The sequence below is a fragment of the Triturus cristatus genome, chromosome 2_2 (genome assembly GCF_964204655.1).
Source record: "Triturus cristatus chromosome 2_2, aTriCri1.1, whole genome shotgun sequence".
NCBI lineage: Eukaryota > Metazoa > Chordata > Amphibia > Caudata > Salamandridae > Triturus > Triturus cristatus.
In genome coordinates, this window is record NC_140582.1 from 1,256,295,078 (window position 1) to 1,256,322,922 (window position 27,845).

Sequence of the window (27,845 nt, forward strand, 5' to 3'; positions counted from 1 at the left end):
AGTGACCTACAAAATAAAACGACCGTCAAAATTCATCCTATATTTCATGTATCTCTGTTAAGAGGTATCCCACGTTTGGAAATGACTCAACCGCCTAAGCCCATAATAATCGAAGGAGAAAAAGAATTTGAAGTCAAAAGAGTCCTCGACACAAAATAGGTTCATGACAAAATTTAGTATTTGGTTGATTGAAAAGGCTATCGTCCAGAGGAAAGATTGTGGGAAGTAGAAACGCATGTTCGCGTCCCAAGACTTGTAAAGGTCTTTCATCAGCAATACCCTCATAACCACAACGGGAAGGACCATCCTTGCAAATGGGTACTGTCGGGGCGTGCCCAAAAACCATGAAACCTGCCTTTCAGAACATTTGTGCAATATTTGACAGGACGATTTCCAGTCATTCTGCAGCTGCAACTTGCGGTCATTTGCCTGTCTGGTGCAACATGCGACATCTGCGGATTAGGAAGGCCGCAGCAGCATCCAGCCAGGGTTGGTGGTCTAGTGTTTTACCCCACAAGGAACTTGCGTAAGTTCCAGGGAGGCAGTGAAGTGTGCTCTTAATGGTCTGAGCGGCGCTCTTCACCTCAGAGGGCTCAACAGCAGTGTCATGTCTTCACGCGTGCACATATTAGATAATTCTAGTTGGAGTAGTTTTGTTCGTAGAGCGCGTGTGTAAGGGAGTTAGTGTCACATTAGGCATGAGGCTCATCAGAATCAAGAAGCTTGAATTTTCAGTCAAAATGAAAATCTTCCGCAAATAGAAGAATCTTTCTTGAGCAGAGAATTATCAGTTGCAATTATTTTCTGGGTTCATGCAAGTACCTAGCCTAAAAAGAAGACAAGACAAGTTAACAATATTAGCTCAAAATTAATTTTTAGTTATAATAAATGCCTTTTAACAATAGAACTGTAAAATTGATTTAAGGTACTAAGACTAAATAGAGCAGAAACAAATGCAGTAGAAATTACTATTAAGGCAGCTTCAAAAAGTGCAGAAAGGACTGCTTAAACGAATAAAGAAGACAAGCTAAAGACCTTAGTCTAAGGGTATGAGCTATTGAAAACTAGTAACACACATACTTATACATTACAGATAGTTCAGAATATCGAAGAGTGTAGGAATATTAGCAGTGTGCTTTGTGTTACAGTTCACACAGCATCTCCAGCGTTTTACATTAAGACCAGTAAGAGCAGACTGTGGTGAGTAGCGAGTTGAACCTGAGAAAACTAGACAAGCAGTTTCTTCTCTCTATCCCCTTCCCCTTCCCTCCCTTGCAAGTCACTTAGCTCTTCATTTAATAGTGGGTGTTGAGAGGGTTCTAGGCGGAGAGTTGGGGTCTTTGCATTATTCTGCTCCAGTGAAGTGCGTAGGACAGCCGAAACGCGTCAGGAAAGGAATGCTACCAGTTTGTTTGAAATTAAATAAATGCAGCTGTTCTGCAGATTTGGGCTTTGATATCCTTCTTCCTTGTATATACATATATGTGTGTGTGTATGTATATATGTATACCAAAGGTTACAGGGACGTTATAGTTAGGTATACATTTCACATGCACAAATCCATAGAAATTCCACAGTTCTAGTTACCTGAACTAACTATAACTTAAGCCCCTGCAATACATTGCTTATGACCTCACATATTACATCACTCATGACATGGCAAGTGACATCACTCATGACATCATCTAGTGAGTGTGAGTGATTTGTAAAAGTGTCAATGATATAATAAACTACTGCATAAGTTAAATTACTATTATTTCTGTATTACTGAGTGATGCTATTTTTACCATGTCAGTTGAACTATAATCCTGTTTTTAAAGTGGGTATACTATTTATCAGTGTACCAGCTTCTACACTCACAGATGTCCCATGATGATGTATGTGTACCGTAGTGCATTGCGACAGTCTAAGCTGTTGTTTGAGACTTCACTCCGCAGTCATGGCTGAGTTTAATGATATATTGACCAGTTTCCTTACACCTCTGTCCTTTGAGACGAATGACTGCAGTAGTATTTTGCAATAAGTTCATGTGTTCACTAAGACATTTCTCTAGGTTTATTGCTCGGTGTAGTAGACATTTACAATAGACTGATCTCTCTGCTCACACCTTTCTCCAGGATGAAGAATACTTTTACAAGTTGTTTGTTACCCAGTGGCCTGTCTGCTGAGACCCTTCTACTGGCTGTATGTTGTAGTGTTTGTGTAAATTTGGCATTTGCACTAAAACGTCTTTCTAGCTTTATGAATTGTGGTGTTGTGGTTTGCAATACAGTAGACTATATGGTTAGACATTTTACTTAAGTCATTAGTGTTTAGAGTAGGTGTTCAGAAGAGACAATAATAAGATCATTTATAAAGCGCATGTTTACACCGGACGGCGTGTCTCCACGCTGGACCCTAAATACTCATAGGAGAGGAAAAGGAGAAATTCATAGAATCAAAGGGAATGCCCTAAGTAAAGTTAATTGGATTAGATGGTCGTTACTAAAGATCCATGTTTTCAGTTTCTTTCTAAAATCAGTTTCCGAAGGGGAATCTCTGAGAACCCTGGGAAGAGAGTTCCATAGTTTGGGTGCTAAATAGTCAAAGGATTTAGCTCCCATTATAGCTCTTCTGACCTTGGGCATCCCTGCTAGGTTAGCATCAGAGGATCTGAGATTGCGAGTGGGAACATATTTTTGAACTAAAGTGTGAAGGTAGCTAGGTCCCTGTTTCTTTAACCCCTTGCGCGCTTTGCACATTCCCCCGCGGTGCGGGTAAATTAATGAGTGGGCGGGGTTCGGACGGCCCCCAGCCGTCCTCCGCACACACCCACCGTGACGTCGGACGGCCAGGGGCCGTCCAAAGCACGCAAGGGGTTAAGGTGCGTCGGCATATGCATAAATCTTTGAAGTGGATTCTTTTCGTAACTGGGAGCCAATGCAACAGATTTAGGGCGCTAGAAGCTGACTATCTTTTCTGGATATTTAAGATTAGTCTAGCTGCTGCATTCTGTACTTGTTGCAACAGTTTGAGACTCATTTTTGGGAACACCTAGATAATACGGGCTTTTCTTCCCCGGGAGGCCATTTTCTTGTGCCTCACGCTCCCCGCACGTTAGCGCTCTAGCTGTTAGCACGCAGTCTTGCCTCAGACCACTATTCAATGGCCCGAGAGCAGACGCGCAGCGCTTGGTAGGTCTTCACCTACTTTGCTCTCTTTGCACTTACGTAACTTGATTTTTGTGATTACGTTTATGCTGAAATATTGTGTTTTTACTGTTGCCTTATTTTTATCTATATCCTGCTCTGAGTGGGTTGTACTCAGTAGCCCTCTTTGCACCTGCACTTTAATACAGGGCTTTTCTTTCCAGGGAGGCCATTTTGTTGTGCCTCGCGCTCCCTGCACGTTAGCGCTCTAGCTGTTAGCACGCTGTCTTGCCTCGGACCACTATTTAATGTCCCCAGAGCGGACGCCCAGCGGACGCGTGCAGCTGGCGCGCCAACGGTGCACAAAAGGCAAGCCCGTCTGTGCCCGTCCGCGCCTGACCGGGCCTAGGGACAATGGCCCCTGTCCAGCTAGTACAAAGATACTCAGTTACTTAGCTAAACAACTACTAGAGTACCGCATGAATCCCCTTTCTAACTGCACTATGTTTAACCTAGACGAATCCCCCCCCTATGTGCTTACACTGTAGGTTCCCTTCTACTGATGTAATACATAATGATTATAACGGTGGAGCCCGAATTAAACGGAGTGATTCAGGGACTTGAATCCACACGGATCTGCAGGGAAATACCAGGTTCAAAAACCCACCTTCATTGATCAAGGAATTTATTTTCTATAACATTAATTGCCGCTCACTCCCGAAACACAACGCGGACATCTTTGATCTCCATCTTAATGATCAGCCTGATGCTGTTTTTCTTACAGAGACCTGGCTACACGATAGCTCAGGTCCTGATGTAGCTTCAGCACTTCCTACAAATTATTCTATCGTCAGAAAGGACAGGAAACTAAAGATAGGGGGGGCATTGCCATCATTTACAAAAGGTCTTTTGATTGTACGTTTGAGGATCTACCCACCACTGTTTGCGAGACCTCCTTATTTAAAATCGCACTTGCACCCAAGTTCACCTTTTCGGGTATACTGGTTTATCGTCCCCCCTGGTCCACTCGGACCATGGGATTTGTCCTTCCCTGACTTAATAAACCCTTACCTTCTGAATGCCAACAACTTCACCATCCTGGGTGTTCTGAATCTCCATTTAGACGACCCTGCATGTACAAAAAGTGCTGCATTCGTTGCCGTTCTTGAAGCAATGAATATCCATCGCCACAATTCTGGTTCGACTCATGTGGCAGGTCACTTACTAGACCCTATCTTTTCAAACTTGCTCGATATCGGTTTCCCCCTGGCCCTCCGCCTGTGCTGGTCGGATCATTTTGTCATTAACTTTCTGATAAAAGTCGCTCCCTGTTCACCTCTTTCCCCCCCCCCCCCGGTAGATTTGACGGAAGCAAAGTCCAAAGTTAAAAATTGGGCAAAACTTGATGTTGGAGCCTTACACAATTCTTTAGCCAATAGCACACCTGTGATCAAACAAATAGCAACTGCGGATCTGGGGGCTATCCAAAGATGGATTCTACAATCCATAGATACCTGTCTCCCTAAGTGCAAAACTTTAGAAAGACAATGGAGAAAGAACTATACGCCTGACGCCAAACTTGCCCATAAAAAGGCCATAAGGGACTACCATTCTCTTTGCAAAAAAACTCGAGCTGAGTATGTTTCTCTTACTATATCTCAAGCTCAGAACTGCTGCAAGACCCTGTTCAAGGTGGTTAAAGAACTATCTGGATCGGAAAGTTAGACTACCCCTCTCACCGTCAATGAAACTCAATGTGAGGATCTTGTCCACTACTTTGTGAGCAAAGTCAAAAAAATATACTCTGCACTGTGTGTCTGGTGACAATCTGTCTAATATTTTACACCCGTACGATACCGCCCCCGAAGCAAGACAGTGATACCTTGCTGTAGACTCTTAGGAATACTAGATCCATCAACAAACTGGAAGCTTGGTCTCTCTTGGAAACGAGCTCTTTCAACCAGCTTCTGGCTAGCATTAAATCTGGGTCTCCCTGTGATTTACTTCCTATCTCTGTGCTGAAACAGCTTGAGTCTCCTATACGTATGCTAATTATGGATCTCCTCAACGCCTCCTTACAGAAAGGCTTAGTCCCGCCTGAATGGAAACATGCCATGGTTCTCCCTCTCTTAAAGAAGGCCAACGCTGATCCATCTCAGCCTTCCAATTTTCGACCAATCTCACTGCTCCTGGTTTTTCCCAAAATTCATGAAAAACATGGCGATTCTCAGTTGTCCTCCTTAGTTGATTCCCAGAACTTCCTTCACATTTCTCAAACAGGTTTTAGAACTGGGTTCTCTACTGAGACGACTCTACTAGGAGTCACTGAAATGATGCAACACTGACTGGACATTGGCGAAACGGTGGGCCTTATTTTAGTTGACTTGAGTGCCGCATTTGACACGGTGTCGCACACTATGTTGTTGAAAGCTCTGCAATCCTTGGGTATTTAGGGCTTAGCTCTTCAATGGCTAGACTCCTTTCTTACTATCTGCACGTTTCAGGTTTTATCGTCCACGGCCAGCTCTAAGTCCCATATGTCCCCTTATGGAGAGCCTCAAGGCTCTGTATTGAGCCCTTTGTGGTTTGTTTACTTGCACCCACTGGCAGGTGTTGCCGAAGAGGCGGGTTGTCCCTAGTCTCCTATGCTGATGACACGCAGATAATCTTTTCCCTCTCTTCAGCTAAGGAATCTGAATCATCGACTCTTCAGTGTGGTTTGAGAAAAATTGCGTCTTGGATGCAAAATAATCTACTCAAACTCAATGGAGAAAAAATCTGAAGTTTTGATCTTAGGGAAACAACAAGATCTTTGGGGTCCCCAGCATTGGCCCTCAGAAATGGGTGCCTTACCCGAGCCTGCTCATCAGGTCCGTAACCTGGGCTTTATCATCGACGACCACTTATCGATGAAGCAACAAGTCACGAAGGTGGCTTCAACTTGTTTCACCATTCTCAAATGGTTAAAGAAAATTCTTTGGATGCTACCCCTCTCCACTCAGAGAACAGTAGTCCAGGCCCTTGTTACATCTGGGCTGGACTTCGGCAATGTCCTCTATCTGGTTTCTAATAAAGCTGTGATACAAAGATTGCAGGTGGTGCAAAATGCGGCTGCCAGATTGCTCTGCCAGGTTCCTAAGACTGCCCCTATCTCTGGCTTTCTCCGCGATCTTCATTGGCTAAAGGTGGAAAATCTGATTACATTCAAATCCCTGAGCTACATGTTCAAAATCAAAACTGGTCTAGCCCCACAATATCTGCAATCTTTAGTCCAACCCTATATACCTTCACGTCCCCTCCTCTCCACCACTCAGTCTAAGTTCACTGTTCCCAGAATCAAACTTATGCGTATGCACGGTTGATCCTTTGCTTACTTAGGACCCTCCCTTTGGAACTCTCTCCCCATTTCATTACGTAAGGAAACAGTTTATGGGAATTTTCGCAGATGTCTGAAAACTTGGCTGTTCAATCTGTAATGTCTCTGCTCCCTTTTTCCTCACCTACCAGGCTGGTGCTGGGAAACCCCTCTAGGTTGCTGTGCGCCCCATAAATTTAAATAACATAACAAGTACATTCCCATAGTCCAGCTGTGAGGTGATAAGTGCATGAACTATGGTTTTCCGAGATCTGGTGGGAATTAGATCGAGGATTTTTCTCAATCTTCAGGGTGCCAAAACATTTCCCAGCCATTTTCCTGATTTTGTCTTCAAAGGTTAATTTTAAATCCAAGATTACTCTCAGGTTCTTGGCCTTGGATTTAGGAGCTGGGGGTTCCCCCAAAGACACTGCCCACCAAGCTGATGTCCAGGGAGTTCTTCCGACTAGTAAGATCTCGGTTTTGTTGGCGTTCAGTTCTAGGCAATTGTCGGTCATTGAAATGCAACCTCAGATAAGCAGGCCTTAAACCTATCTGCTATTAGTTGGGTATCGTCTGCACGACACCACTTGAACCATATGCCTTTTAATTATGTCAGCCAGAGGATTCATGTATATTTTAAATGGGGTGCAGATAAGAATAGAGCCCTGTGGGACCCCTTTAGTAGAGTGGAACTGGTCCGACACACAGGATTTAAGTGCAACTTGAAAGGATCTGTCCTGTAGGAAGGAGATAAACCATTTTAGGGCATTGCCTCTAATTCCGGCCTCCTGAAACCTGTAGATGAATATATCGTGTGGCACCGTGTCAAAGACTGCACTCGGGTCAATTAATATCAGAGCCGAAGTCTGACCCTTGTCGGCTCTGACAGGATTATCCGATGTAAAGTGTGTCTTAGGTGATAACTGAGTGTATTAGTTGATACGGTATAGTGATATTTTTTTCTGCATATCTGTCACCTGTGTCTCTTTTTCTTATTAAGAAACATTTAAATGGTATTTTATGAAGTATATTGAAGTTTACTAAGGTGGATGATGTCATCAGTGATGTCACTGACTATGTCATGAGTGATGTAATATATAAGGTCATACGCAATGCATTGCAGGGGCGTAAGTTCTAGTTATTTCAGGTAACTATAACAGCAGAATTTCTATGGTTTTGGGTGTCAAAAATGTGTACCTAACTATAACGTCCCTGTAATGTTTTTATTTTTTGGGGGGATTTACTAGAGTTTTTTTTACATTTTGTTTCCTAATTATAATGTCCCTAAAACCTTTTGTTTTTTCAGTGAAATATATATGTATATATATATCCAGCTCACATTTCTTCTCAAGAAGAGACAGCACTCCTGGTTGAGGAAAATAACTCTGTTTAATAAAATGTGTTACTTGTACAACAGACTCATTTCGTCTGTCGCCTTTATCAACATTCAGCATTATATTAGCACGTCCGTGTATTTCAAACAAACGCTCATATGCATCTTCCTGTGTCGTCATTAATTCATTAACATAGAAAGAGGACAAACATTCAATACATAGTCAATGATGTATTTTTCAAGTGCCATATTGGGACATGTCTCCAATATGAAGGTAAAATCCTATGTTTTCATATCAAAGACAGATCACTATTGATAGGTTATAATTCATAATCATTATAGTCCTCTTTCCGAAAATCAGAATCCTCATTATCATGATACATATCAGTATCACTTGGTTCATTTTGAAATATCATATTGATTATTAACAGTGAATGTAAAATCCTCTATTGCAACTGAATCATGCCCTGTATGGGCCAATCACCACCATTGAAGGATTACTCATTTGGAGAGGTCTATATAACATTCAAAATTTACAATTTCATAATCTTGCTCTATATAAGCTTATGTTTTTCCTTGAAAATTAATTTACTGAGTTAATAACAAACATCTCCTGTATTTCATTTTTTTTTTTTTTTTTTTTTTTAAAAACCTTTATTACAATTTCGAAAAGGTACAAGTATGGGCCTACAACCAACAGGCCGGCCGCTAAACACAGTGTAAACCTAGGCACGACTTAACATGCACAGCAATGAAGCAGTAAAAAAGTTACTAAAGTGCTAATCATAGCAGTCAGCCACAGCCGCAGTCCCAGAACAAGCAGGAAAGATTTCGTATTTTTGAAAAACAAAAAACATCAAACTCACAAGGCAGAGGAGGTCAATGGCAGAAACATGTGCTCCTCGTATCGAGGGAGTAAACCAACCCGAGTAGACAGAGGGGGGGGGGGGAGGGGGGCAAGGCAGAAGCGACAAAGTCACATGTCGCAGGAGCATACAGGAATGCGGGGGCTAGGGAGACAGAGCGGCATCCATCTCACGCGTCTGGGGCGGGGCGCAAATACCTCCACGATTCCAGGACCCCCACCTTAATCCACTTCCCAGGCTTGCCTCTCGCCACATACACCGTTTTCTCTCTAAACATACACCAGTCCATGTGTTCCTTCCACTCGGAGACCGTTGGCGGCCTCTGGGAGCCCCACAATTGTGCGATGTCACGCTTCGCTATCATATAGCCCAGAGTCACCCATTGCGTCTGCGTCACATTGTAATCAGTCGGCTCCCAGACATTCAGCAAGCATCTACGTGCCTCCGGCAACAAGGCAACATGCGTGACTTCTTCTAACACCGCATGCACTCTGCACCAAAACCGAGTCACCTCCGGACACTCCCACAAGATATGGAGAAAAGTCCCCAGTAGCCCACAGCCTCGCTTACACAAACCATCCACCGAATACCCCATACGCATCAGGCCAGTCCCCGTGACGTACACTCTATGCAGTATCTTAAGCTGGACGAACCGCAATCGGGCCGGGATAGCCACCTCTTTCGGGGAGGCCACCGCTGACACCCAATCCTCGTCGTCCAGTTCTATACCGTCTGCAATCCATGTCTCCCGCAATGAGGCCAGCAAACCCATTCGATCATTGATAAGCTTTTTATAAATCAACGAAATGGTGCTATCCGGCACATAGCCGTCCAATACTCTGTCTTCCAACGGGGAATGCTCCGGAATAGCCGCCACGTCTGAAAACACGGAACACAAGGCATGATGAACTTGAACATACCGATAGTATTCCCTATCATTCAACTGGTATTCCGCTTTCAGCATGTCGAACGTCTTAAATTTCCCTTTCGTCCAGAGATCCCCTACCGTGCTGATACCAATCGTATCCCACTTCTCGAAGCCTTTCGTAGTATACAGACAACCCAGACGCTGGGACGCGTACAATGGCGTAGCCCGAGTCAAGCGATCCCTCCACCCCATCGCCGCATTTGCTGCATGCCACACCTGCACCGCGACCCGCGTCGGGCCCGTCAACCGCGCATCAAGGGACCCTGAGTATAGTGCTCGATTATAGTCCCCGCCTGGCAGTAGCAATTTGTCCATCTCAAAAGCCGGGTTCAAAGCAGGGCCATTCATCCCGTGATTGACGGCAGCCAATTGGGAAGCCCAGTAATATCGCTTAATGTCAGGGAGGGCGATCCCCCCGTCATACCACGGCAGGGTCAGTTTGGCAAGAGCAATCCGCGGCCGCCCATCCCAAAACAATCGACGCTGGAGACACTCCACCTCCCGAAAATAACGGGCTGGCACTACGTCCATAGCGTTCTGCAGGGCGTATAAAAAGCGTGGTAGCGACATCATTTTGAACAATGCTGCCCGGCCGAGCGGCGAGAGCGGCAGCCGCCGCCAACCCGCCACATCCGCCCTGAGGCGCTGTAGGGGGGGGAGAAGATTCTGCTCATACCGGGCCACCGGATCCAGGGTGATAAAGATACCCAAATACGTGAATCCCGACTCCGCAATCTGGATAGGGCACCCCCGCGGAAGGGGGGGGGGGCCTCCCCGGAGAGAACGTATACACAAGACTTAGCCCAGTTAATTACCAGTCCAGAGTTGCGACCAAAGGAGCTCAAGACGTCCACCAATACAATGAGCGATTTACGCGGAGAAGCAAGATACAAAAGAATATCGTCCGCATATAGCGAAACACGATCCTCGTATTCCGGCGTCCATCTAAGGCCACGTATCGAGGGGTGCCACCGCAACCATTCCGCAAGGGGCTCCATGCAAAGCGCAAAGAGAAGAGGCGACAGTGGACATCCCTGTCGGGTGCCCCTACCCAAAACAAAGGGAGCCGACACCCGTCCGTTCACCACTACCTGTGCCAGTGGGTTGTCATAAAGCAATTTCACCCAACCGATAAACCCCGGGCCAAACCCAAACTTCGCCAACGCCGCCCAGATGTATGGCCATTCCAAGGTGTCGAACGCCATGGTAGCGTCCAAGGACGCCAAGATGGCCGGCTCTCGAATGAACGGGGCGCGACCAAGGACGCTATGCAGTCGCCGCAGGTTCAAAGCGGTATTGCGATGGGGTATAAAACCGGATTGATCCTGATGAATCAGGTCGCCCACAACCCGGATCAGACGGTTGGCCAGTACCTTGGCGAGAATTTTGGGCTCCGCATTTAACAAAGAGATAGGCCTGTAAGAAGTACACCGGTCCCGCGGCTTCCCTTCCTTATGGATAACAACAATAGTAGCAAGACGTTGGTCAGAAGGGAGGGAGCCCGCCGCCTGAGCCTCAAGGAACATGTCCCGGAGATACGGGGCAATCGCATCTGGGCGCAGCTTATACAATTCGATGGGAAGTCCATTAGGACCCATGGCCTTACCCGAGGCGATAGCGCGAATGGCCAAAGCAATCTCGTCAGGCGATAGGGCCGCATCCATCAATACTTTATCCTCATCAGATAGGGAAGGCAGAGTAATGTCTCGAAGCAGCAGTCGAGAGTCTTCCTCCGATCGCTCTGAGACCGGAGAGTAGACCCCGTGAAAATAATCCGCAAAGCAATCAACAATGTCACCGGGGTCCGTCACACGCACACCATCCACCCTCTCAATCTCCGGCACCACTCGACTCGCTCTCTCCTTCTTATCCAACCAGGCAATCAACTTCCCTGCCTTATCACCCATATCGTACAATCGCCCCTGTTGCTCCCTGCTCATACTCCTAGCAGATTCAGTAACCAGCGCCTTATAGTCGGCCTGCTTAAGCTCCAGCACATGCAATCTGTCATCCGTAACGCCTTGCTCCAAATCACTCTCCAACTCGGTGATCTCATCTTCTAGCCGAACAACCTCCTGCGCCTCGCATTTTTTGGTGTGGGAAATGAGAGATAGAGCCTGGCCCCGGAGCACCGTCTTAAAGGCCTCCCAAAGGGAGACGGCGGACGACACCGACCCCACGTTATCATTAAAATAGTGTTCCAAAGACTTGACCAGGTCTGCACGAATCGTGGGGTTCCGGAGGTACCAGGGGTTGATCGGAGCCACCCTCCCCTCAGCCCCCAGGGCGATATCTAGGTGCAGCAAAAGGGGGGAGTGATCAGATATACCGCGCGCCAAGTGTCGCACCTCTCCGATCATCCCCGCCTGGGCCGCAGGCACTAGCATATAGTCAAGCCTCGAAAGACTACCGTGGGCCCCGGAGTAGAAGGTGTATTGCGCTTGTCCAGGGTGTTTCAACCGCCAGCAATCTATCAGTCCTAGGGTATCCAGAAAGCCCCCCAGCCAGTTCTGGGCCCGAGGGAGGTCCCTAGGGGGGTATCGATCCTCAACACCGGAAACCACCGCATTAAAGTCCCCCCCATTACCAACACCCCCCCCGGGAGCCTAAGCAGCAGGCTCCCCAAATCAGCGTAGGTGGCCGTCTGCAGGCCCGGCGGCACGTAAACCGCGACCAGCGAAATCAATCTACCCTCCCATCTCCCCACCAGCGCCGTGTAGCGCCCTCTGTCGTCGTGGAGCACCTCATCCACCACCAGCGGGAGAGAGGTCCTGACCAAGATGCCCACTCCCCTCGAGCCAGAGGTGAAACCAGAATGGGCCAGGAGGCGATATCCTCGTCTGTTCATGGCATGAAAAGAGTTCCCTATGAGGTGCGTTTCCTGCAAGAACACAATGTCAGGCGAAATACGTTTCAAGAACTGCAGGACTACCCCCCGCTTTATCCTGTCCCCCAGCCCATTCACATTCCAGGAAAGAAGTCTCAGTCCCCTACCCCCCATCCCTCCCAGCACAAAATATCCCCCTCCCGGGGAGCACAATCATAATAGCACAGCAAAAAATAGCACCCTGCCTTGTGAAACAAACAAACAAACCCCAACCCCCTCCCATCGACCCCAACAAAACTCCCACCTCCCTGCACCCCTGCGTGAGCCCAAACAGCCCCCCCAACATGCAGTGTGCCTGTCGCCCCAATATGAAGAAAGGACAAGAACCCCAGAAGGAGAAAAGGGCCCCAGCAAGCCCCCCGCAACCTCCAAATACCACGGGGCAAAGCGTTACAAACTGGAGTCCAGTGCAGCCACAGGCGCCAAACGTTACCAATACAGTCCATCACCAGGATCACAGTTCCATTCCTACTCCGGCAAACCTTCTCCGCTCTCCGCCATCCAACCCTCCCGATCCCGACTCCTGGGCAGGGCATCCAGCCACTCTCCCACCGCCTCCGGCCGGTCGAAGAAGTGGGAGCGACCATCCAACTCGACCCTCAGCCTAGCCGGGAACAGCATCGCATACTTGAGTTCCATGTCTCTCAAGCGCCGTTTGATGGCCGAGAATCCCATCCGCTGCTTTTGAACCGCTTGTGTAAAGTCTGGGTAAAAGCTAACATTAGAGTTCTCAAATCGTAATGGCCCAGCCACCTTCGACGCCTGCAGGATAGCGTCCCTGTCCCATCTCCTGTATTTCTAATGCAGACTCACAGGGTTTACACACATTGCCGCAAAATAAAACTTTTCTTTAGGGGAACTTAAGCTGTCATATCTGTTGTGAATAGAGAGCTCTCTGCCAGTTCCTTCTCAGTATTGGGGCCTAATGGTGTTGTAGTTTGCAAATCCACAATACATCTCAACTTTAATCGTCTCAAGTTTGCTACTCTAGCCCCGTCTCTCATTCAATGGGACATGATCCAAACAGAAAAATTGGAGTAGATTTCTATTACTCTTGTCCATGCCAACTTATGTATATTGGAAGCACGATTCATCTGACTAAACATAGGATTTTGGAACATGCACGGGCTATTGAATATAATGACAAAATGTATTTGGTTGCAAGACATTTTGCAACCCACCACAAGAGTAATAGAAATCTACTCCAATTTTTCTGTTTGGATCATGTCCCACTGAATGATATATTCACCAAATTTGGCAATCCCTTGGCGTAGACTGCTAAGGTTCAGCACACAAACTTTTGTGAGGACAGTGCATGTTCAAGTTAGATGGGCAAAAAAAGTGTTCTCATTTCAGCTGCAATAAGAATGTTTGCTCCCGTCTACAGCCCAAACTACTGAGCACCCTAACAAACTTGGCATAGAAGTAAAACTTTACTCAGAAAGCATGCTTTCATTGGTTTGGTGTAAATCTGTTCAGTAGTTTTGGAATATAAACATGTAAACAAGTTGCTGAGTGGGCTTTAAAGGGTTAACTCTTTTGCATATGTTTGCCCTTTGGATTCGTGGATCCTTTGCCAGTTCAGAAATTCAAAGGAATCTCATTGGATGAGGGCGCTATTTCTCTTAACTTCCATTCCGGATCTGCGGTTCCGATCTGATTTACTACTGCAAGAGAAGAATCTTTCTTGTAGCAGCCATTTCAGGATGCGTGGCATTGTCCCCGTGTCCTGGGAGAAACCAAAGTGATATAAGGAGACAGGGTAGGCCCTCACTGCTTCCTAGACTTCGAACCACAACCCACCGCCGCTGAGATCCACAGCTTCCTTGCTCTCACAGATGCCAACTCTGACCACCTGCTCCCCACCTGGCACCAGCTTACCCCTCAAGTCATCAATCGTTTTATAAATTTCATTCACTCAGCGGCACCCATGGTCCCCGCCCCGATCACATTTTCAACCTCGGAAGCAAGGTGATCTGCAACAAGCTCGCCGCCGTCTTCAATGCTTCCACCACTGCAGCCACCTTCCCTGAAGAATGGAAGCATGTAGAAGTCAAGCCCCTCCTCAAGAAACAGTTTGCTGACCCCAGCGACCTCAAGATCTATTGTCCCATATCTCACCTCTCCTTTCCTGCCAAAGTCCTCGAAAAGCAATCAACTGCCAACTCACAGAACACCTGGAGAAGATCAATCTTCTGGAGACCTCCCAATCCGGATTCCGCACCAACCACTGCACTGAAACTGCTCGTATCGCTGCAACTGACATCAGAACCCTCCTTGGCCCCGGAGAAACAGTGGCCCTGATCCTCCTCGTCCTTTCGGCAACTTTCAATACCGTATCCCACCATACTCTTATTAGGAGGCTTCACTATACTGGAATCCAAGAGACACCCTCAAATAGATCACATCCTTCAACTAAGGAACAACCCAGAGAATCCGCTTAACACCTTCCACCTATGAACCTAAGAACATCTGCAGCACCCTCCAAGGCTGCCTTACACTGTTCAACACCTACATAACCCCCCTGGCCAACATCGACCGAACACACAGACTAAGCATAATTTCCTATGCCGACACCTAGCTCATCCTCTTGCTTTCAGAAGACCCCTCTGCGACGAAGGCTAACTTCCGTGGATGCATGATGAGCTTCGCCGACGGATGAAAAACAACTGCCTAAAATTCATTACGGGTAAAACGGAATTACTGATCTTTTGGAACAACAGCCCCCTGTGGGACAACTCGGGTTCTTAGTGCAGCGGGCCACCAGGAGTCGTCCCAGGCTGAGGGGGTGGGTCTTGTACGAGTTGAGATTAAGGCAGCTGTCTTTCATCCAGGTAGAAACAGCCTTTATTCCTCTGTGAAATTGATTCTGGTGGTTGTGGGTTCGATGGTGAGGGAGAGGATCAGCTGGATGTTGTCGGCATAGGAGACTATGTTGAGTCCGTGGCATCTGACGATGGCTGCGAGGTGGCTGCTCTATGGAAGATGTGGTACAGGCAGGAATCCAATGAGGCTCCTGAGTGGATGCTCTTCATGGTCTTGTGTGTGTCATCTATGGTGAGTGGAGTCCAGTTGAGCACGATCTGTTGGGGTGTGGCGTGGTTGTGTGCGGTGTTGTAAGGCATAGTGGCAGGGTCTTGGCTGTCGAAGCTGATATAGATCTACCTGATCTTGTGTGGTGGAAGAAGGCGCAAAGTTGGTTGCAGAGGTCTTGGGAGGATCGGATGTCTTGGGTCTCGCTGTTGGGCCTGGTGAACTCCTTGAGGATGGCGAAGAATTATTTGCTGTTGTGTGCGTTGGCGTTGATTCTGTCTTGGAAGGCCTTTTTCTTTGTTTTGAGGGGAAGTAACCTCACACCTCCTGAAAAGACTGCAGATCATACAGAACTCAGCAGCCAGTCTCATCCTCTACCTCCCAGAGCAGACCCACAACACCCCCACCTCAAGAAACTCCACTGGCTTCCCCTTCAGAAGAGATGTCAACTCAAGATGCTGATCCACACCTACAAAGCCCTACACTACCTAGGACCAGCATACATCAACCACTGCCTGAACTTCCACCAACCCTCCAGACATCTGCGCTCCGCATCCCTCTCCTTTGCTCACAACCCCCCATCCGCCAAAGCAACAGTGGAGGACGTTCCTTCTCCTACCTTGCTGCTAAGTCCTGGAACGACCTCTCTCTTCACCTCCGGACCTCATCCTCTCTGCTGGAATTCAGGAAAGGACTCACGACCTGGCTGTTCAGTTGAACACTCTCTTAGCAGAAGAGTTCTCAGTGCCTGGATACCTTCATGGGTGATTAGCTGCACTTTACAAGTCTGGTTTGATTGAATGATTGATTGATTGACTGGGTTGACGTACCACAAATCCTCAATGACTACAATTATGCCTGGGTTTGTGGTACCGAGACAAGTGCCGCACACCTCGGCTACCATGTTAGGTGTCATGGATCTTGAGTTCCCAAAAACGTACAGAGCATCCATTTCAATCTTCATGCCCAGATACTGCAAACACAGGTCAAGCTTCCCCCAACCCTTGTATTTCTTACTGTGGGTTCACAGATCTGTACCTGGACAGCATGGGTCAGAAAGCTTGCCCTGGTTTTGCAGTACCCAGTTAAGATACTTGTTTTGGATTCACGGTTTCAAACTTAGACTATATGATTGGGTTGGAAATTAAGTACATCTTTAAAAAAAAAACTGAAATTCACACAAAAAAGCACAGTATATAGAAAAAACAAAGGTTAAAGGGATATTATAGTTGGATGATAATGCCAGTTTAAGCATTAAAAAAACTCTGAAATTGACCAGCTACAGCCCAGGCATGCACAGTGTTGTCATCAATGATGCCGTTTAAGTTGTCATCAATAATATCATTAATGTCATAGAACATGTCATGAGTGTTGTACTATTTGAGGTCCGAAGCAGCACTTGGCGAGGGCACAAAATGTAGTTATACAGTGGAGTTTGAGCGGTGTGTGAGTGAAGCGGCGGTGCTCTGCCTTTGTGAGTGCAGAATGAATGAAGTGCCTGTAAGTGTAGGGTGAGTGGTATGGTTTGTGAGTGTAGGATATGCAATGTGCTCTAATGTAGAGTTTTGTTGTATATTGTCAGTGCATCATTAGGAAAGAATCTGTATGAGTGCAGAGTGAGCAGGGTGCCTGTGTGAGAGACGATGTGCTTGTGCGAGTGCAGGGTGAGCTGTGTGCGTGTCATTGTAGGGTGAGCAGTATACTTGTGCCAGTGCAGGGTGAGCAGTGTACTTGTGCCAGTGCAGGGTGAGCAGTGAACTTGTCAGTGCGGGTGAGTGTAGGGTGAGCAGTCTGCCTGTGTCAATGCAGGGTGAGCTGTGTGCTTGTGTCAGTGCAAGGTCAACAGTGTGCTTGTGTCAGAGCAGGGTGAGCAGTGTAATTGTGTCAGTGCGGGTGAGCAGTGAACTTGTCAGTGCGGGTGAGTGTAGGATGAGCAGTCTGCCTGTGTCAATGCAGGGTTAGCTGTGTGCTTGTGTCAGTGCAAGGTCAACAGTGTGCTTGTGTCAGAGCAGGGTGAGCAGTGTAATTGTGTCAGTGCGGGTGAGCAGTGTGCTGCTGTCATTGCTGGGTGAGCAGTGTACTTGTGTCAATGCAGGATGAGCAGTGTGCTTGTGTCAGTGTAGGGTAGCAGTGTGCTTGTGTAACTGGATCAGCAGTGTGCTTGTGTCAGTGCAGGGTGAGCAGTGTATTTGTGTCAGTACAGGGTGAGCAGTGTGCTTGTGTCCGTGCAGGGTGTGCAGTGTGCTTGTGTCAGTGTAGGGTGAGTGTGGGTTGAGCAGTGTGCTTGTGACAGTGCAGGGTGAGCAGTGTGCTTGTCAGTGTAGGGTGAGCAGTGTACTTGTCAGTGCGGGTGAGCAGTGTGCTTGTGTCAGTGCAGGGTGAGCTGTGTGCTTGGGTCAGTGCAGGGTGAGCAGTGTGCTTGTGTCAGTACAGGGTGAGCAGTGTGCTTATGTCAGTACAGGGTTAGCAGTGTGCTTATGTCTCTGCAGGGTGAGCTGTGTGCTTGTGTCCGTGCAGGGTGAGCTGTGTGCTTGTGTCCATGCAGGGTGAGCTGTGTGCTTGTGTCCATGCAGGGTGAGCAGTGTGCTCGTGTCCATGCAGGGTGAGCAGTGTGCTTGTGTCCATGCAGGGTGAGCAGTGTGCTTGTGTCCGTGCAGGGTGAGCTGTGTGCTTGTGTCCGTGCAGGGTGAGCTGTGTGCTTGTGTCCGTGCAGGGTGAGCTGTGTGCTTGTGTCTGTGCAGGGTGAGCAGTGTGCTTGTGTTCGTGTAGGGTGAGCAGTGTGCTTGTGTCCATGCAGGGTGAGCAGTGTGCTTGTGTCCATGCAGGGTGAGCAGTGTACTTGTGCCCGTGCTGGGTGAGCAGTGTGCTTGTGTCCATGCAGGGTGAGCAGTGTGCTTGTGTCAGTGCACGGTGACTAATATGCCTGAATGCAGAGTTTCAATAAATATTGTGAGTGCAGTGTCCGGAGAATATCTTTATAACGTCAAGAGACAAGATTGGTGGCAACAAAAGATGGTACAAAAGCTTCCTTAATATAACATAAGAGTGGCCATAGCAGGTCGATCTCTTTTCTGGGGGGCCTTACTGAAGTGCGTTAGAGTCAAAGTTGAGTTCTTGAAAAGAAAATAGTGATGCGTATTAGAGGATGGTGTGGATATTTATTGGGAGACAGTAATGGGAATACACTGGTAATAGGTAAGTTAGGAATGTGATCTAAAGCTGTTTTACTAATTAACGTGTCTGATATGTGTTTCAGTACAACAGAAGCTGTGGAGAAATATGAAGACAAAGACCGATCCTGAGGACTACATGAAGAAGAAAAAAATCATGGTTGTTTTTCTTGGGAAGCAAAACGAAAAATTATATTTTGGAGTAGCACAGTGGAAACCCTCAATTCTCAAAACCATTTGGAGCACAGTGGTGAAGGCTTTAAAAAATGAAGAAACTGCCCAGGAAGTTGTCTGGATGTAGGGGTAGTCTGTAAGGGTGTCCGGAAGTGGTGAAACACCTTTAATTCCTCTCTATATAGCCAGTGCAGATGGACTTTGGTGATGAACCATGAGGGTGAGAAGAATATGCCGCTTTATTGTCATTGTCCCTTGCACTTCAATACTACATTGACACCTTGTGTGTTTAACAAAGTATGTGATATCTGAATTCAAGTCAACAAGTAGACTGAGACCCACGATGAACATGTCTTGATTGTGGAAACATTTTGCCAAAGTAAAGAAAGTGGAAGTTGGACAGATAAACTTAACATAATGAATGAGGAAACTGCTTTAGACACTGTTCAGGCACCGCTGACAGGCAAAGGTGGCAATATGTATGTGTGCACCAGATGCGGGGACTCTTTGAGCTCCTCGTCGTCCCTTCTGAAGCACCAGGAGATGCATCGGAGAGAGAAACCCTTTCAGTGTTCAGAATGTGACAAGTCTTTCCTGCGCTCAGCACATCTAATCCGGCACCAACAACTGCACATAGGTGATAAACCGTACACATGTAATGAATGTGGAAAGAGTTGCAGTGTGTCTTCTGACCTCATCAGGCATCAGCAAACGCACACTGGTGAACGTCCCTATAAATGCGAAGAATGTGGAGAGAGTTTCACCCACACATCCACTCTCTCCAGACACCAGTTCACACACTCAGGCGAGAGACCATTTAAATGTGCAGACTGTGGGAAGGGTTTCATCCAGTCGTCAGATTTAATGAAGCACCGCATAGTTCACACTGGAGAAAAACCATTTGCATGCATTGAATGTGGGAAAACATTTGGTCGAACAGCACATCTCCGCAAACATCTGCAAGTCCATGTAAATTGTTTTAGCGAGATAGCTCAGCAGCAGCTAAATATGCAAGACAAAACATACATGTGTAGTGACTGTGGGATGATTTGCAGTAAACCACATACACTTCGCCTACACCGCATTGTTCACACAAGAGATAAACCTTTTAAATGTAGTGAATGTGGAAAGAGTTTCAGTAAATCCACTGCCTTACTTTACCACCAACAAATACACTCCGGAGATAAACCATACATTTGTTGCGAGTGTGGAAAGAGGTTTAGTCAACCAGAAGGGTTAAGTATACACCAAAGAAAACATACCAGTGAAAAGCCGTATGCATGCAGCGAGTGTGGGAAACGTTTTTATCAGTCATCTGCACTGATGAGACATGAACGTCTACACACAGGAGAGAAACCATATAAATGTTTGGAGTGTGGTAAGGGCTTCATTCATTCAATTGCATTTATGAAACATCAAAAGTCACACAAGGGGAAGAAGAGTCTGCATACATGCAGTGTGTGTGGGAAAACGTTCAGCCATTCAGCAGCCCTTATTTCACACCAACTGGTGCACACAGGTGAGAAACCCTTTTCTTGTGATGAATGTGGAAAAAAGTTCAGACTGTTACAGTCACTCGTCCTTCATCAACGTTTACATACAGGGGAGAAACCGTACCTATGTAGTTATTGTGAAAAGACTTTCACTCAGACATCAATACTCATGAGGCACATGAAAACACACACCGGAGAAAGACCATATGCATGTAATGTGTGTGGGAAGGGCTTTAATCGCTCGGGTACCCTAGTCAAACACATGCGAACACACACTGGAGATAGGCCATATCCGTGTCCTGAATGTGGGAAGAGTTTCACTGTATCGTCCGCTCTGGCAAGACACAAGCGAATACACACAGGAGAGAAACCCCACACGTGTCCAGAATGCGGGAAAGGATTTATTGACAAAGGGGCTCTAAATGTACACAAACGTCAACACACTGGAGAGAAGCCACACACATGTTGTGATTGTGGCAAACAGTTCAGCCAGTCTCAGCAGTTGGGTATACACAAACGAATACACACAGGAGAAAAGCCATTCAAGTGTGGCGTTTGTGGAAAAGGGTTCATCCAGTCAACAATCATGATCAGACACCAACAAAGACATGCCGCTAGCTAAGAAGTCCACTGCTGTCATCATTTGAGTTCAAGTAACATCATCACTGAGGGACTAACCACCAGGGATGACGTAATGAAGACTGGATCAGGAATTACAGCATGCCCAGTACCATGGGGATGGACCGGCCCACGTTGATGTTTAAGGAATCTAAAGGAAACCTCAAATTACCCTCAGCTTGAAATAGTCTGACCTGAAGGATGTGCTGGAGTTGTGCAAAAGCTGTATTCAATGTGAATTAATATGAAGATGATTACTAACCGGAAAATCTACTGTACCCTTGTATGCAAATACACCAGTCCTGAGCATTTCACGTCTAAAAATAAACTGCATACATTATGAACTGAAATACAAACACCTGCAACAGAAATACAAGGGGACAAAAGCGAGTCACAATTACAGTTCACATTAACAATGGAATAAATTGCAACTAGAACAAGGTTGATTATATTGTTGGAAAAATATAATGCAAAGGTAATTATGAGAGTCTAAAAAATGAACTGCTCACTATAGTCCTTCAAGGGTAATGTGAAAAATGTCATTGTCTATTAACCTATATTAGACATTATTGCACTTTTTATCTGGCTATGGAATACTCATGGCAGAGAGATTGTATACAAAGTAGTAAGAGTTGGGAGAAACTAAACACTTCAAAGCTTGGCTAAAATAAATGTTGTGCAATGGCCACAGCTTTAAAGGTGTACATTAATTGTTGTGTAGGTGGGGCACCTCTTTGCCAGATGCTTGAATAGTTAAACCTAAATCTAGGGACAATTGAAAGATGCAGTTATTTTGAGAACCAGACATGTTTTAAATGTTCTCAACTACTAAATTGTGTAAGGAAGGTAATACAAACAAAATGAGAGAATGTGGGACCAGCAAGTAGAAATATTGGCAACAAACATTTGAAGATTCTTTTTAAGCCCCAATATATGCGGTTTGCAAATGTGAAACAGAAGACACACTAGAACTTTTCTTTAGTGCAATGATGTTAGTGTAAAGAGTATGTCATTAACTTGAGAAAATAGGATTTTAGAACATTATTTCTACAGTTTGGTCCACTGTTAATGTCATTCATGACTTAATCAAAGGAATGAATGCTAACTGCAAACACATAGCCAGAGCGAGAGACTTCTCGTCTTTCCATTACATGTAGGATGAGCTTCCTCTGGTTGTCCGTCTTGGCTAGACACCAGTTCAGCACTTTAAACACAAAAAAGAAGATTCCTGAAATAAGAGGCAGTTCTGTTAGAACAGAGACATAGAAGAAGCATACATTAATATGAATACATTCACCTGTATTGTAGAGCATTAGAAACCATAAAACATGGGTCGACACTACAACACATATACAACATGTAAGACACCAGCTTCATGAAAAAATGTCATACAGCATTTTACTGAACTAATCAACATTCACGATTTTGAAGGTCCCTTCCGAGAGGAAAAGGCCTCATGAGCTGTGGATTCTCTGAGCCCACGCATCCTCATCAGTGCAGCCTCATCCTACTGCTTGCTCCGAGCCGTCACTAGGCACTGAGCTGTACACAGCACCCTACTGCTTGCTCGGAGCCCGTCACTAGGCACTGAGCTGTACACAGCACCCTACTTCTTGCTCCAAGCCCATCACTAGGCACTGAGCTGTACACAGTACCCTACTGCTTGCTCAGACCCCATCACTATGCACTGAGCTGTAACACAGCACCCTACTGCTTGCTCCGAGCCCGTCACTAAGCACTGAGCTGTACACAGCACCCTACTGCTTGCTCCGAGCCCGTCACTAGGCACTGAGCTGTACACAGCACCCTACTGCTTGCTCCGAGCCCGTCACTAGGCACTGAGCTGTACACAGCACCCTACTGCTCGCTCAGAGCCCATCACTAGGCACTGAGCTGTACAAGTACCTCTTGAGTGCGAGATTCCCAGGTGTCCAGGAAGCCATGGTGTGCATAAGGTGATTTACCCTACTTTACCTTTTATGCTCTGACACATTCTGGGAATCCTGCCACTGTGTGAGTTTCTTGGTTGACTGTCTGCATAACACCTAAGAGTTGTGAGAAGTGAGGACATTTGTGAATGAGAGTTGCATGCATGGTGAGCCTTCTTTGTTTGTAGGATTTAGCGATGACCGTGGGAAACGGGGTTAGTCTGACATGATCTGATGCAGCTTCTTCCTTTTACTTCAGTTCCCTCTAGTTGTAGTGGTAGAGAGTTTAACTGGATAGACGTGAGCGAGGACCTTCAGGGTTTTATCTTCTTTTCATCGGGAAGGGGCCTGTGTCTCTGTTGGCCTCGTCTCTGGGATCCCTGCCATTATTCATGGAACCAATAATGATTGACCTCACTTCTAGTTTCCTTACATCCTGGTTCTGGATGTGCCATACCCAAGGAATGCCAGCCTCTCTTAGGCTGGCTAAGGTTGTTCTTGCATCGAGGGCATTGAGACTGACTTACGTGGTAAATGAGAAAAAGGGAATAATGTTAACTGCCAAGATCTACATTGATATGTCTCTGAACCCTTTCCTTTGACCCCAATTTTCTTTTTTTTTTAATTAATCTTCCAGATATATATATATAATGTGCAGCACATATGTACACATTTGGCAATGGTAAAGCTGTGCCTAAGCCGGGGATTTGGTGAGCTTCACTTAATGATGGAATCAGAGAGCGGGGTTTCTGTCCTTCATCTAAAAGTAAATGTGAATCCGGCACTATGCTCGGAGACGCTGGATTAGGGAGTCACAAACACCATCTGTTGGAATAGGATGTGGGTGATCGCATGCGTTCCTTTTGTACAATGGTTATTGTCAGTAGATGTTTAGGTGGGTGAATCTATGTAGCTCTTGAATGGGATTGATGACCTGGGGGATCTCTTGGGAGTCCACTAGTGATCCTTTTTATTGTGAACTTAATTTACTCTAACCCCTTTCTCTGGATTGGGAAGAACTGAGTGATCCTGTCCCATCAGCGACCGACTGCACCAGTCGCTAGCAAGCAGCAGCAATGGCCCTGGGTTCATGAGCGTTCTCCTGACTAGCCTTGACCCGGTCTTGCAGCCACCGTTTGTCTGACTTGCTTAATGTTCCACTGTCGGACATTAAATCGTCCTCTACGTGGTTTACCACTAGGCTTTGGAGCTCTATCCTGGAAAATATTAGACCGGCTCGCAATCCTCTAAATACGCTGCACCGCTCATCTGTAGACACATGTTTGCATTGATTCGCTGCTTCCTTGTGTCCGGAATCTAAGGGCCACTTGAGGTTCATTGTATTTCTCAAATGTTGCACGTGAAGCACAATATAAAGTTACATTTGAGTTTCACTGTCTGATTTCATCTTGTGCTTCAGAGCTCCACGCGCTGCCTGAGCCCAGATGCCCTCATTTTCTGCCTTCTTAACGTTTGATTCTAAGCTCTCCTTTGTGCCTCAGCCCCTGTTTCTTCATTCTTGGCATCTAGTTTGATCCATTCCTTTTTCCAAGTTTGAGCCTTTACCTCATCTCATGACAGCATCTCGGTTCTCCCACTCTCATCTACAGGTCTTGTTTTGCTTCTGAGCTCTATTTTAGGCCTGAAGATCAGGTCACACTTTCTGGCTTTTCATCCAGGTCCATCCTGAAGGTTCATCTTTTGATTCAGAGCACCTTCTTGTGCTTGACCCTGTGTTCATTCATTCTTGGCTGCTGATTTTGTTTCATACTTTGCTTATGACCTATATTCAGTGCCTAAGCTTCAGTACATTCATTCTTAGCTGCTCAATATTTTCTGTTCTCTGTTTCTGACTGCTACTTCTTGCTAGAGGTTCCCTTCCTTATAAGGTACTGGCCTAGTTCAGGGTCCCTAATTCTTAATCCTAGTTGGTTCTTCCAGATAACGTGCAGGTTTGTTCCCTGGATTTAGGGCCACTTTGTGCTGCCCAAACAGGCATTCCTTCATGGTCCTGCTTGTACCCAGCCCTCCCTAATATCCCCAATGGTCGTCTGCTGCAGGCATTCTTGTGACTGACCATCTTCCCTATAACATTAGGATGTGAGACCTTTATTTACGCTCATCACAGACTGAGTTCTCATGGTGTGTCAGTAATAGATGCTGTCACTTTTAATGCATCGGAAAGTACAATTGGCCTTTAAAAAGCTGGCAATTATTTTCATATTACAAGCCCGTTCTGGCATCAGGTGATCGTAATAAGAAAAATTAATCTGTAGGTGCCTAGCTGCTAACTAGTGATGTTGTATTGGGAGCGTGTGAGGCATAGCACCTGATTCTGCTGCTTGTGTGAGCCGTGGCACCTGATTCTGTTGCTTGTGTGAGGCGTGGCACCTGGTTCTGTTTGTGTGAGGTGTGGCACCTGATTCTGCTGCTTGTGTGAGGCATGGCACCTGGTTCTGCTGCTTGTGTGAGGCGCGACAGCTGATTCTGCTGCTTGTGTGAGGCGTGGCACCTGGTTCTGCTGCTTGTGTGAGGCGTGGCACCTGGTTCTGTTGCTTGTGTGAGGCGTGGCACCTGATTCTGCTGCTTGCAGGCTTCCTGTCAGCGTGGATTAGAGGATGACAGAATATGTACAGATCACGATGACAAATGCCAAGAAGGCACTGTGAGCTTCAGTGACAGGCCTCAGGCAGTTCCTTGAATACATCCTCAGCCTCTCACTGCTTGGGTGTGACCATGGCTTTGAGCAGAAAGCAGGAATTAGACAGTTTACAGTGCAGTCCTCTGCTCTTCACAGGTGAGGTCTTCAAGGAGGGAATTGATAGCCCCATTTGGTGAGCTCGCTTTACCTCTCCCATCAAAATGCAACGGTCATGCCTTATACCACGCAGGAGTGCATGGTAGCCGAGAGTCATAGCAGTGCAGACTTCTCAGGTCTTGGTGGTCCATGGGTTAGTAGTTCTTCCTGCCAGGTGTTTGTGCTTTCTGTGGCTTGTCGTCCGGTTTATCCCACTGCAGTCCTTTTTATTACTTTTTAGAAACCAGGACTACAAGTGTGCATGGTTAAATCCTGGTCTGACCTAGTTACTTGTACATGGACCTGGGAAATTAGCAGCCGGTAATCCCATTCATCCAGGATGTTGACTCTACATGGTCACAGAAAACCTTGGTGCCTTCAGATATTCTGATATTTACTACGAACACTGTATTCCATACATAATTACTAATTTACGTGCAAGCTCCAGATCATCGGACAGCAGCAAGGAGCACAGCTACTTTGGTGTCTTCATCAGCCAGGGAGATGGACACCAGGACATGAGGCCTGTCAGCAGAACATGTGCATGCTTCTTCATGAACAACGCCTGCAGGAGCCATCTCGTCAAGGGATCAGTGAACAGATTTGTTTTAGTGTGGACAGTGCTTCCTTGCTGGATTAGTAAAGCCTGTTTTGTTGAAGCATTTTGTTTGGAAACAGATAAAAAGGAAAAGCATGCTATTAGTTTCTATTGAGGTTGTCTTGCAAAAACTATGTACTGTGTTGTGGTATGTTGTGTAATACTGTTGTGGTAGCCACTCCGTCTTAAGTTATTTTTATTCTGTTAATGTGAACGGTTACTGAGGAATCCTGAAATGGTCTTAATGGAAGTAGGAAACACTAATAAAGGCCATTTCCACCTGCGAATCGTCTGATTCTTCTAACACTGTCCTTCAGCAAATGGTCCTCCCTGGAGCCAGGAGACCCTTTCTGCATGTGCTAAAAATTTCATTTGTCTCAACAAAGAAATTATATGGTTCAAAAGATCTAGTCGAGGAAATTGCAAGTCTACAAAGTGTGCATTTATCTCTTTACACAAGTCGATATGTCTCAGGCGCAAGGGAAGAGGGGTATGTAGCTGTGGGAAACTTTGTCAAGATTCAGCTGAAATTCATTTTCTTTGTTTAAAAAACGCATCTAATAATGGTACCAATTCAAAATGAAATGTACACTTAGGCAGACTTAAAAGTTCATATAAACAGTCATGAAACAATATTTAAGATGGCAAACAAAAGGGAATATATTACATTAAAAGAATGACATAGTTAAAATACAATAGATTTTAGTTCAAATAACCTAAGAATGTGCACTCTCTATTACTACTTTAAATACCTTAAATACAAGCATGCACCCCGATCCAGAGTCCTATTATAAAGTACATATTTAAACAGATTTTAACTATCTTTTCCATAGTCATTTAAACTAGACACAGTTTTAATGTAAAATGCATCATCTGACTATCTAAAGCATAACTAGGGGCCATTATGTATAAAGCTGTATTGTGGTCTCAAAGGCTCAGATTCTCATAATCTGAGCTTTGGTGACTGAAAAATAGCATTTGGGTATGTACAAACCTGAATTGTAATTCGGTATCGTGTTACCAAATTTCAAAATTTGTTTCTGAGTAAATAATGAATCGCAAATTGAAAGGGTCGTGTTTGTGGCATCCTTTCTCATTTGCGATTCCATCAGGTGCTTGTTAATGAAGGAAAACTTGTTACTCTTGAAAACCTTTTTAATGGAAATGTACGTTGAAGTTCCTGTTGCTCCTAGTACTGGGTTTAGATAGCTCTGAGCATGCAGCCCACCTTAGACTCGGCCTCCTTGTCTTAGTAGCAGTGAAGGATGGCCAATGTCTATATGCAGTTGCAAATAACTGACAGGTTACCGACAACTTTGAGGAGGTGGGAACTGATTTACAAACAGGGAAGGGCTCACAGGAGACTCCCTTCCCCTTTGTGAATGATGTCAAAACATATTTTAGGCGTATGCAGTGGTCCATGGTTCATCCGCTTCAAAATGCTATATAGCACCCCCAGGCAGAACATTACTCCATCACCGCTTACTACAACTAAGAAGCCTCTTTTAAGCGAACAATGAAATTATTCCAAGAT

At 46.0% G+C, this 27,845-nt stretch overlaps 1 protein-coding gene across 1 annotated transcript in view; it reads left to right on the plus strand.

The window, feature by feature from the left end:
- Positions 1 to 26,594, plus strand: part of LOC146863545 (uncharacterized) — a 78,347-nt gene extending 51,753 nt beyond the window's left edge. The window contains exon 2 of the mRNA XM_085643005.1: positions 18,790 to 26,594. Within this exon, the coding sequence (XP_085499131.1) occupies positions 19,295 to 20,992 (1,698 nt within the window). The 5' untranslated portion in view covers positions 18,790 to 19,294 and the 3' untranslated portion in view covers positions 20,993 to 26,594. The remainder of the gene's footprint in view (positions 1 to 18,789) is intronic.
- The last annotated feature ends 1,251 nt before the right edge of the window (positions 26,595 to 27,845 follow it).